General features: G+C 38.9%; 1 protein-coding gene across 1 annotated transcript in view; it reads left to right on the top strand.

The window, feature by feature from the left end:
• Positions 1-13218, top strand: part of bnc1 (basonuclin zinc finger protein 1) — a 48525-nt gene that overhangs the window by 16469 nt on the left and 18838 nt on the right. The window contains exons 2-3 of the mRNA XM_061963852.2: positions 5022-5124; positions 5549-5784. Coding sequence (XP_061819836.2) covers positions 5022-5124; positions 5549-5784 — 339 coding nt within the window. The remainder of the gene's footprint in view (positions 1-5021; positions 5125-5548; positions 5785-13218) is intronic.

Below are 13218 nucleotides of genomic sequence, written 5' to 3'. Positions count from 1 at the left end.
GGTTTTGTTGTTGTTGTCTTTAAAGTTAATAAGGATACAATATTATGCAGAGGTGTACTTATAATAATTTTATTAATTTAATAGACAAATTAATATTAATAGTCGTGGCGCAGAATGGGTTGAAAATAATTGAGATGCACAATTGTATATATATATATATATATATATATATATATATATAAATATATATAAATATATATATATATATATATATATATATATATATAGTCACATTGTGTTTTGTTAGTCATACCTCTGAACTACTTATTTTGTTTCTGAAAGTGTCGGACGAAAAGTAGAAAATCCCTTCTTTTTCAGTCTATTTGAACTCTTATTAATTAGTCCAAGGGTATTCAATGTTTTCTAGACCAAGGACCCCTACATTATTTGAGAGTGGGGACCCCTAAAATATATCTTGCATAAAACTGTTTTAAATTAAACTGATCCTAAAAGTAACTTGTTGACCTGTGGTGTATAGAAATTCTGCTTTTGTTCTTTTTGTCGGGTTGCAAAACGATACATTTTTCAAATCCAAACACTTAAACATAAACTATCTAAGCTTAGAATGGGCTATTGGCTAATCACAGGAATTTTGACGTAGGCTTGTGATTGGCCCTGATTAACTGCTTGAAAGTGTTCTGTGTGTTGATGAATGTGTGCATTGTTGACTTAACATCTTCTGTGTGTTGGATCTATGTTAATGTGTATTTAAAGACTCTTAAATTTGTGGAAAAATATGTTAGTAACATTTTTTTAATTCTGACTGTTGGGCAGAAAAATCCTAAAACATGTTTCTAATCAAAATGGTTTAGTGACAGCTTTTATATTTACTTTGCCACTCTTTAAACCAGTTTAAGGACATTTTGGTGCCATTTGCTTGTTGTACCCCTCAAAATAAACTTCAATGTATGTCTTTTTCAACTTTAAATATTATTATACACATCTTACACTATGCAAAATGTGAACAAGAGCATACTTGCCAACCTTGAGACCTACGAATTCAGGTGATTGGGGGTGTGGGCGGGGTCGGAGGGGATGGGGGCGGGGTTAATGGGGAGGAGTATATTTATAGCTAGAATTCACTGAAATTAAAGTATTTTTTATATTTATATATATATATATATATATATATATATATATATATACACACATATATATATAGTACAGTAAACAGTAATGAAAACACAGTTGTTCTACTAACTGTACTGTACTTGCTGCTTACTTAAAAAAAAAAAATAACACTTACCTTTCACTATTTGAGTAGCCTTTGTTCTGCCATTTGAGTACTGGCGAGCGATCTCTGAACATATCCTTCGCGGATTTGTTGAAAACATCCGCAAATGAGAACGGAATGTTTCTTGCAAGGTGGCCCATAATACTGCGTTGCCGCCGCCTTGTGCTTCTCTGACCGTTCATGAGTGACTATATCCATTCGGCCACCGTGTTATGGGTTATAGATAAACCTATGGATAACGGAGGCATATATAATAGTCTCCTTTTCAGGTGAGAGGACGCTAAAGGAAGCGCCTTTAAGGCACGCCCCCAATATTGTTTGTCCGGCTGGAAATTTTGGATATTATAACTTGCCGTAGTTTTGAAGCAATGCATGATGGGAATCCGGATGTTGTGTGTCAGTGTATTAACGTGCTGGCTGGTATAAACACACGCTGAGAAATAGCTCCGTGCCTGCCTACTTATGGGTTATAGATAAACCTATGGATAACGGAGACATATATAATATTCTCCTTTTCAGGTGAGAGACGACGCTAAAGGCAATGCTTTTAAGGCACACCCCCAATATAGTTGTCCGGCTGTAAATCGGGAGATTTTCGGGAGAATGGTTGTCCCGGGAGATTTTTGGGATAAGCACTGAAATTCGGGAGGGTTGGCAAGTATGAACAAGAGTGAACAGAATATATGGCAAAAGCATAAAGTATAGCCTCATGGCATTTATGCTAATAGCATGTTGACACGTTACAGTGATTCAACAAAAAAATATATATCATTTTAAATTAAATCACTTAAAAATAGAATGTAGCTACGTAACTATGCTTGGATTTTAACTCCCACTCAAAGTTTAAGTAAAATGGAATATGCAGAAAGATGAATAGGTGAACTTACTTTTGTTCTTCTCATGACCTATAGTGAATGATGCAACTTCCTGTGGACCGTTTAACTTGAAAAAAAAAACTAAACATTGAAGTATTTAATTGGTTATACTGTATTTCATGGTAAATTTCAGAAAGCAGGGGAGAACAACAAATGCTATTTTTCTACTGTTAAAGGTAGTTTAAATTCATATTGAAAAATGTATTCAATAAATATGTAATGTTGCTTTATAAGAAGAGCCTGAGTGGTATAAAGTGAAATCACGTGGATGAAGACATGGAGGACAAGCACGGCTCTCGGTGCAGAGCAAAGTATCCCACGAAAGAAGGGGGTGAAGGACCCCACCCCATTCACCAAGCAGTGCAGACAGAGCGAGGTCCAGCAGAGGAGCTCAGCATGCTGCTGGAGTATCCAAAGCCCACTGATCATACATTATAGATGCAGAGAGTGAGCTCTACAACATGAAGCACTAACAACACCAGCTTTGATCATAAATCTCAGATGCTTTTCCTTCACTTTCTGTACACTAAATGTTTTCTTTTTTTTAATTTGAGTGAGACAGGGCAAACAAGCGCATACATTTTTATTGTATCAGTGTTCTTGAGCACTCTGTCAGGTTCTTGCCAGGTCAGCAGCGAACCACAAAAACATACAATTCCTTACTTTGACGTCTGTGTGTCCTAGACTTTCTGTTCCTGTTCTGTATGAAAAGACCCATTAGCAGACAAGCTCAACACTTCAACCCTCTCAACTCAGCTTACCTTTGTGTGTCTATGTGTGTCTGGCATTGATTGGTTTTGATGCATTTGCTGGTCCAAGTATGTCCTCGTGTTACTTTAGCCATGAATTCAGGCAGTAGAAAAGTAAAATAGGACCACAAAATGACTTTGTAAAAAAAGGTCAGCACATTATTTAAGCAGCAAAATAAATGAATACAATATACCACAATAGTTTTTTGTTGTCAGAAAATATATTTTCCTAAATGCAATAGCAACAACAGTATCAGAAGTGAATACTCTTCTCTGCTGTCAAATCCTCTTGAGAGCCTGCGTTCTCTGCAGTGGACATTTTTGGGGGGTCAATTTCTTTTGTCAGGTTTACAATAAATGATCTGATATGCAAAACACAGACGTTCACGGCAAAGGGCACTGGTTCTTATGACATGAAAAAGTAGCAAGTGCTCATGTCCACCACAAAAGACTATCTTCAATACGACATTATGTTCCCAAATCGACCTCAAACTATTGATAAAACACTTAAGTTGCACCTTTAACCACATGTAATGTCTCAATAAAAAGATGTCCTGGTTGCAATGGGAGTACAGTTATTTGATTTTCATTGAACATTTCACTGGGAATACAGGCACTTTTTTATTCTTGACTGTCTTTCAAAATAAGACTGGGAAATGTGTGTTCTCAACAAAAGACCAAAATGTTTTGATAGTTTTCGGGAGGTAATGATATGCAGTGTTTCACATACATTAATTTATTTAACTTTAGGGCCATCACAAACAAAACAAATTGAAAAAAAAAACATTTACTTTAGTTACTATTATCTTTTTATTAATATTAAGATTTGGCTTTACAGAAAAGAAACACGTTATGTTCCAGGTGATATATGTGCTGCCCTCTCCTGGCAATAATGTTTCAAACACATTTGTATTAGAGTTTGAGGTTTAAGTAACAGGCTCCGCATACAGCAATACATTGGCCGAGTAGCACAAAGTTAGCAGTAGTGATGTGGGATACCCTTGATTTTCTTTCTGATTCAATACCGAATAAAATTCAGGCTGGTATTGGCAATACCGATCCAATACCGATACTTTGTGCAAGTATACTGTACCTAATGTGCCTGGTCAAATTTAAAAAGTAATGTATTTTAAGTGTTGCTGCTCATGAGGAATCTAATCTTCAAACAACATAAAATCAGAAGGCGGAATAAATGATGGCGTTATTCCTATCATATCTATATTCAACTATGTATGTAGTTTCTCCAAATAGCATACAATAAAATGACTTGAACAATAAAAACACTTGCTGTATGTACCTTGCGCTAAACAGCATGTGCAATCTATAAAATAGTGTGTACTATTACTATTACTATACTCATTTACTGCACATTCATGTTGTCATGCTCCTACCTGTGGGATTTTGCTATATTTTCAAACAAGCAGGAGACATGTACCACTTTTTATGGGCATTTTAGAAGCAATCGTGAGATGCATCTAAATTGACAACACTTATTTTTCTTTTCTTTTTTTACTGCTGAAGGGGTATAGGAGGGAGGCTGTACGACTGTGATTAAAATGCAAAAAATGCCTACTTCAAGAAGTTTTTAATCATAAAGGATAAATGTCGGTAATATATATCCATTCATGTGAAATTCAAAAAATATATATATTAAATGACACCAAAACGCATCAACTGAATTTGTTCTAATCAGCCCCCTAAATCATCCAGCAGCTATGAAATTATAAAAAGATGTTGCTGAATAAATGGTGTATCTAATATTTATTATATCTGACCATCTAAACATGTTGAAACGTTCACATCCATCGTTTGTCTCCGCAGCACGAGCATTAGTCTCTCACAGCCGTGTGTAGAACAGTGTCAGTTTGCTTGCACGTGTTTTTCAAATGTGCCAAATAAAACGCAAAATAGTGTCCCCAAAACAGTGAGGAGTGTTGAAAAATCACATTGCGCATGCTGTGTAATATATTTGCATTTTATAGTAATAAAGACCGAGATGCAGAATGGATTGCACGTCTTATTCTGTTCACTTAAGAGACGCAATCTCTGTGTTTTAGTACATGCAAATCAGGCCCAAAGCATAAACAGAAAATACTAAGAATAAAAGCCTTTCCTACTTGTCAAACACATTTTATTTTTTTAATCTTCAAAAATTGTTTGCAGGCTATCTGTTGCACTTTGGTGAATTGCAACTGCGTCAACTTCAAGCCTGGGAAGTTGAAGCGACGACAGTGTGAACACTGCAAGCATGGCTGGGTTGCACATGGTAAGATGCCGATTGCTTTGTCCTTCCCTTTCATCAGTTAAATGTGTCAACAGCTTTAAAATGTTTTGATCAAAAACAGTACATGACATTTTCGTTTATCTTTTTCGCGGATTTCAAAGACATTTACAAGTGCTGGTATAATGTATGTTCCACCATTTTTACACGGCCAAAAAAAGGCATCATGGCAAAGTTCTCAGAGTAAAATGAATCACAGGCATTGAGTCACAATTTATGGGTGTGTGTCTCTTTTAGGCGGGTAGGCCGTGCCGCAGTCTGGATGGGAGAATACGAACAAGAGAAATGTGCATAACTTCAAGTGTGTAGAAAACAGTAATGCGCAAAGGAAAGAATAGGGCCAACAGTGAATATGATTTTGCAATGTAATGTCAAGTCGTTTAAACATGTATCTATCTGTATGTTGTAGCTCTCAGCAAGCTGAAGGTGCACCAAATGTACCAGAGCAGCCAGGTGGAGATTGTGCATTCCAACGTGGTGTTTGACATCTGCAGCTTGATGCTGTATGGTACCCAAGCTATTCCCATCCGCCTCAAGATCCTTCTGGACCGCCTTTTCTCTGTCCTCAAACAGGAAGAGGTTATCCAAATCCTCAATGCACTCGATTGGACATTGCAGGACTTCATACGAGGATATGTACTTCAGGTAAAACACATATTTTTGGCAGACCCATGAAACTTTCTCAAAAGAGCATCTTTTCTTTTAATCCGACAGATTAAGTCACCAAATATATTAAAATCATAATTACTATTTGGGTAAAAAAACTTCCATGAGTTGAGTAAATTCCACAAACCGTTCTTGCTCAGTACAATTAGGGATGGTTTGATCCGATACTCAGGATCTGTATTCATCCTATACTCGACAAATTGTATATTGTAAAAATATTTTTGACGTGCCCGAAAGAATCCAAAAGCAAAAACTTTCACGGAAAATGCTCAATTTGTTTAAGATATAGACGGACGCAGCGTCTGCAACGCAATGTAGTACGGTAGCTAACTAGCACAGTTTTTGGAATAAATAGCAAAGCACCATCATGTCAGCTGTGTGAAGTTACTTTACCTGCAAATGAGAGTGAAACACAGTGCAATTTGTATGACATGAGTGTTTTTTTGGAAGATAAAGTTTGCAAGGAAAATATTAGAAAATTTACAAATATTGCGGAAAACAAAGTGCAAATGAAAAGCAACAAGCAGAGCTGTAGAGAAAATTTAGAAACAAAATAATAAAAATAAACACTACTCCATAAGACCAGGAAGCAGAACCAAAAAGGTGTGGAGCAATAAGGCAATCATTCAGTAGCCAGATAAATAATTGACAGAAGTATTTTTCAATTTCAATTCCAATTTATCTAGGATAGGATAGAATTAATTAATTTTGTAACTTTTTAATTGTTTAACTTTTAATTTTTTCAATTTCAATTCCAATTTATAATTTTTTTTAGGATTGAACTTTAATTTCATTGCATTTAAAAAGTAACACAGATCCGTTCAACAGCAGACATACATTTTACAAGGTGACAGAACAGGAACACTGACGGTGCCCCATAAAATATGGTAAAACATACTGCTTTTGCAATAACAAAGATTATGGAAATTGGTCTGTAGTTATTTGCATCAAATGAGTCTCCATCCATCCATCCATCCATTTTCTACCGCTTATTCCCTTCGGGGTCGCGGGGGGCGCTGGAACCTATCTCAGCTACAATCGGGCGGAAGGCACTACACCCTGGACAAGTCGCCACCTCATCGCAGGGCCAACACAGATAGACAGACAACATTCACACTCACATTCACACACTCGGGCCAATTTAGTGTTGCCAATCAACCTATCTCCAGGTGCATGTCTTTGGAGGTGGGAGGAAGCCGGAGTACCCGGAGGGAACCCACGCAGTCACGGGGAGAACATGCAAACTCCACACAGAAAGATCCCGAGCCCGGGATTGAACTCACGCCTACTCAGGACCTTCGTATTGTGAGGCAGACGCACTAACCCCTCTTCCACCGTGCTGCCCAGTTGAGTCTCCACCTTTTAAAAAGAGGAACAACTCCGGCATATTTTCATACGGAGGGAAAAGGTTGTGTGGACAAAGAGAGAAAAATAATATATCAGCCAAAGGATACATCAGCATGTGAGCAGCAAGTTTCACAAATTTAACTTCAAGACTAAGGCATCAGTACTACAACTCGCTTTCAACTCACAGATGGCATTAAACACATCAAGAGGCTTAATTTTCCTGAAGGAAAAACTATTCGGAAGAGAAGAAATAACATCGTTCAGCCATGGAATAAGAAGGTAGTATGCAACGTATGAGAAACAAAGGAGAAGGGCTCATTAAAAGCATTAGATGAGAGTGGGATTGAAGATAGTATTACTGTTGATATAAAGCTGATTAATACAGCTTTTGCTGCTTTTGTTAAGAATTTTATTTAAATGTCTCCAAAACTGCCAAGGGTTGTATAAATCGTGGAAAAATGCATCATTATAAAAATTCAGGTTTAACATTCTTTGATTTAGTTTTACATTGCGTTCCTTAAAAGTCTATATTCCTCCCAATGGTTGCGTTGCTTGAATGAGCAATATTTCGCCCATGCCATATCCCTCTCTTTGAAGGGGCTTATCAGGTCGGAGTTTATCTGGGGAAGATGTGAGCCTTTAACTCTGATGCTTCTTATGGGAGTATGTTTTTTTTGCAACCTTTATTTACCAAGGCTATTCCCATTTAGATTACAAATCTAAATTTTCAAGGGAGTCCTGCACATTCATACACCAGTGTACTGTATTTTTCGGACTATAAGTCGCAGTTTTTTTTCATAGTAGGGCTCCAGTGCGACTTATATATGTTTTTTTCCTTTTTTACTATGCATTTTCGGCAGGTGCGACTTATACTCCGGTGCGACTTATACTCCGAAAAATACGGTAAGTGCCACTGGGAGCAAAGTGGGGATCGAGCCACTCTAACACCCGAGCCACGTCGATCCCGATCTATTAGATTAGTTGCTTCATAACAAAAGAAGTCCCAGCCATCATCCACATAAGGAATTGACTGAAACATGTCCGAGTTAATACTGATCAGATTACTTATGAAGAGATAAAAGTATTTTTTTTTTACACTGTCTAATTTCATAGTCGGAAATTCGAACCTTGGATTTAGAAGGAGCAGTGTGGTTTTCATCCTGGTCGTGGAACTATGGACCAAGTCTATACTCTCGGCAGGATCCTTAGGGGTGTCTGAGAGTTCGCCCAACCAGTCTACATGTGTTTTGTGGACATAGAAAAGGCATTCGATTGTGTCCCTCGGGAAGTCCTGTGGAGAGTGCTCAGAGAGTATGGGGTATCGGACCCCCTGATTGTGGCGGTCCGCTCCCTGTCTGAACAGTGTCAGAGCTTCCCAGTTTCCAGTTAGGTTTGGATTCCGCCAGGGCTGCTCTTTGTCACATTTTCTTTACAACTTTTATGGACAGAATGTCTAAGCACAGTCAGGACGTTGAGGGGATCCAGCTTGGTGGCTGCAGGATTTGGTCTTTGCGTATATTGTGGTCCTCTTGGCTTTATCTGACCAAGATCTTTAGCTCTCACTGGATTAGTTCGCAGCTGAGTGTGAAGCGACTGGGATGAAAATCAGCACTTTCAAGTCCATGGTTTTCGCTTGGAAAAGGGTGGAGTGCCATCTCCGGGTTGGTAAAGCGATCTTGCTCCAAGTGGAGGAGTTCAAGTACCTGAGAGTCTTGTTCACGAGTGAGGGAAGAGTGGTTCGTGAGATCGACAGGCGGATTGGTGGAGCGTCTGCAGTAATGCGGACCCTGCATTGATCTGTCGTGGTGAAAAAGGAGCTAAACCGGAAGGCAAAGCTCTCAATTTATCGGTCGATCTACGTCCCTATACCCACCGATGGTCATGAGCTTTGGCTTATGTCTGAAAGGACAAGATCACGGGTACAAGCAGCCAAAATGAGTTTCCTCCGTCGGGTGGTTGGGGCTCTCCCTTAAAGATAGTGTAAGAATAGGGATGATGTTCGTTAAGAAATTATCGAATCCTCTTATCGAACCGATTCCTTATCGGATCTCTTATCGAATCCAGATAGGTTGCCATAGATGTTATATGACTGGGCCGGCACGCTGTTTATATGGAGGAAAAGCGGACGTGACTGAGGACAGCATGCGGACGTGACTAAGGACAGCATGCGGCTGTTAAAGTGCGAAGGTTTCAGGTGAGGGAGGACGCTAAAGGCACGCCCCCAGTGAGCATATAGTGCTGCTATGTGCGTTGTAAATAAAAAAAATTGCCGACAAACACATCACCAACATGGACGAGTTGCCGCTCCCTTTCGACATCCCGGTGAAGCACACTGCCGATAAGAAGGGGACCAGCACGATAGCGAATCGATACGCACAACGGGGCAATAGAAGTCGGCTTTTACTGTTGTGCTAGATTGCTATGCTAATTGCAACGAGACTGACTTTGAAAATGGGGAGAGGGAATCTGGCGTGTTTGATGGAGAACTTGCCCAGCTGTTCATTTTGGACACAGAAAATGAGGACTTTGATGGATTTGTGGATGAGGATTGATCAAAAAATAATGTGAGTACCGTATTTTTTGGACTATAAGTCGCAGTTTTTTTCATAGTTTGGCCGGGCTCCAGTGCGACTTATATATGTTTTTTCCCTTCTTTATTATGCATTTTCAGCAGGTGCGACTTATACTCCGGTGCAACTTGTACTCCGAAAAATACGGTACATTGATAAATACTTCAATAAAGTACAACCGAACTCAGCTTTGCTCCTGCTGCCTTTTTAAAACAGCATCCATGCATGCTAGCATATGTTTTAAGATAGCGTATGTTTAACCATGCCTGCGCCCCAAAATACGCTGCGCCTTATTTATGCGTTAAATACAGAAATAGCACTCGTAACTGACACAGCGCCTTCTAATACGGTGCTCCCTATGGTCGCGAAAATACGGTATAGTGGCTTTGATAACGGGAACTGGTTTTCAAGAAGGGATTCCAATCCATGGAATCGGTTCTTTTCTTATCGAACAATCGGGAGAACCGGTTTCGAACATCATCCCTAGGTAAGAAGCTCTGTCTTTCGGGAGAAGCTCAAATTAAAGCTGCTGCTTCTCCACATCGAGACGAACCAGATGAGGTGGTTCGGGTATCTGGTCAGAATGCCCCTCGAACGCCTCACTGGGGTGGTGTTTAGGACGTGTCCAACCGGTAGGACGCTGCGAGGAAGACCAAGGACACGGTGGAGAGACTATGTCTCCCAACTGACCTGAGAACGCTTCAGGATCCCCGGGAAGAGCTGGATGAAGTGACTGGGTAGAGGAAATTCTGCTTAGGCTGCTGCCTCCGCGACCCAAATTTGGATCAGCGGAAGAAGATGGATGGATGGATGGATGGACGGATGGATGGATGGATGGATGGAATTTCATGTAATTTTTTTGTATATAATTTTAATTTTCCAGACACAATATATTAGACAATGATCAATAAAGCACTCAGACATTACACCAGATTTGATAATCCTTTAGGGTTACTAAGGAGTATCCAGTCAACTACAGTAGGTTCATTTATCAACCGGGTGAAATTTGCACCAATGAATGTCTATCATTTTTTAAAGAGTGGCTGAGATTGTTGTGATAAAATCTCCCAAAATGATCATTCATCCATCCATTTTCTACTGCTTGTCCCTCTCAGGGTCGTGGGGGGTGCTGGAGCCTATCCCCATTCATTATGTTTCTCAAAATAATTAATAGCCTCAGATAGGGCTAAGGGTGGTCTACTGCACCAATATTTAATATTGTATTTTCATGAAAATTGATACGAATAAAAATACATTAAAAATTAAAACTGGTTTGACTTCTGGAATTTTGAGTTAAGATGAAAAGCTGCATACATTGCCACACTGCTTCCTCTGGAGCCCCTGTCATGAGTAATGACATGTACGGGCTTACGGATGTTAGCCCAAGTCCTGAAAAGATACATTTTTGGTGCAAGGCTCCTGATTTTAAGATGGATAATCTTTAACCCTTTTAAACGATCAATTGTACTTTATAAAAATAACAAAAAAAGTTAAAAAGTAGCTTTCAAAAGAGCCTAAAACCATGCCTGTACTCCAGATGATTTGATGACAACTTTACTTCAGATATGACTTTTTTCGACATTTTAGCCAATAAATCCCTAAATGCTTACGAGGCTAAAATAAAACAACTTAACAATAATTCCGCTTAGGGCCCCTGCGTATACGATAGTATTCCAAGAAAGGTAAAGCATTTTTTGGAGCACATCTTTCAAACTGTGCTGGTCGGCCGCAATCAGGTTCAATACCCTGGAAGATACGAGGTACAGCAGGGAAAGGGTTCTTTCAAGGTTGCTGTGGTCTGACTGCTGTGCAGAGTAAATTTGTAAATGTCACGTCTCTGTCTTACGTTGGGGCCAAACTGGCGGAGTCTTCATGAACAAACAGCGTCAGCTCTCATGTCGATTAGAACATCATCAAGTATTCTCGTCGGGCTGCTTTAATTCATGTTAGCTCATCTAATGGCGGGGGTAGAGTCAGAATCCTCGACAGGCCCTCAATGAATGCTCTGTGATGAAATATTAATTATGGTTACAGCATGGAGCTGCTCCTCACTTTCAAAGACAGATAAACCGACATGTGATCACTACTGGGCCAAGGGGGAAGGCTGCTCTTGTTCGTTCAATATGGACCCTCTTTTTCAAATATGATATATTTGATAGTATATACTGTATGTGTGTCATCTCATTTTCATGCTGTCAACATGCTGAATTTATAGGTATGCTTATGCCTAAACTACTGAAGGGTTGTGACAGAACAGCATCAATTTGGTTGATTGATTGATTGATTGAAACTTTTATTAGTAGATTGCACAGTACAGTACATTATCCGTACAATTTACCACTAAATAGTAACACCCGAATAAGTTTTTCAACTTGTTTAAGTCGGGGTCCACGTTAATCAATTCATGGTACAAATATATACTATCAGCATAATACAGTCATCACACAAGTTAATCATCAGATTATATATATTGAATTATTTACATTATTTACAATCCGTGGGGTGGGATGTGGAGGGGGTTGGGGCGGGGTGGGGGGGGGGGTTAGGTTGGGTTGCTATCATCACTTCAGTCATCAACAATTATATCATCTGAGAAATGGACATTGTAACAGTGTAGGTCTCACTTCGTAGGATATGTACAGCGAGCGGTGACCATAGTGAGCTCAGACAGCATAAGAACAAGTACATACATTTGATTATTTACAATCCGAGGAGGTGGGATGAGTTGGGGGTGGGGGTTAGGCTAGGGTTGTAGTTGCCTGGAGGTGTTCTTTTAGTGCGGTTTTGAAGGGGGATAGAGATGCCCTTTCTTTTACACCTGTTGGGAGTGCATTCCATATTGATGTGGCATAGAAGGAGAATGAGTTAAGACTAGGGATGTCCGATAATGGCTTTTTGCCGATATCCGATATTCCGATATTATCCAACACTTTAATTACCGATACCGATATCAACCGATACCGATATCAACCGATACTGATATATACAGTCGTGGAATTAACACATTATTATGCCTAATTTGGACAACCAGGTATGGTGAAGATAAGGTCCTTTTTTAAAATATTAATAAAATAAAAAAATATAAATAAATTTAAAACATTTTCTTGAATAAAAAAGAAAGTAAAACAATATAAAAACAGTTACATAGAAACTAGTAGTTAATGAAAATGAGTAAAATTAACTTTTAAAGGTTAGTACTATTAGTGGACCAGCAGCACGCACAACCATGTGTGCTTACGGACTGTATCCCTTGCAGACTGTATTGATATATATTGATATATAATGTAGGAAGCAGAATATTAATAACAGAAAGAAACAACCCTTTTGTGTGAATGAGTGTAAATGGGGGAGGGAGGTTTTTTGGGTTGGTGCACTAATTGTAAGTGTATCTTGCGGTTTTTATGTTGATTTAATAAAAAATAAAATAAAATAAAATAAATAAAAACCGATACCGATAATAAAAAAACGATACGATCAGTTTCGATATTACATTTTA

Source organism: Nerophis lumbriciformis, linkage group LG06, assembly GCF_033978685.3.
Source record: "Nerophis lumbriciformis linkage group LG06, RoL_Nlum_v2.1, whole genome shotgun sequence".
Taxonomy (NCBI): domain Eukaryota; kingdom Metazoa; phylum Chordata; class Actinopteri; order Syngnathiformes; family Syngnathidae; genus Nerophis; species Nerophis lumbriciformis.
This window is presented reverse-complemented; position numbering and strand designations above follow the sequence as displayed.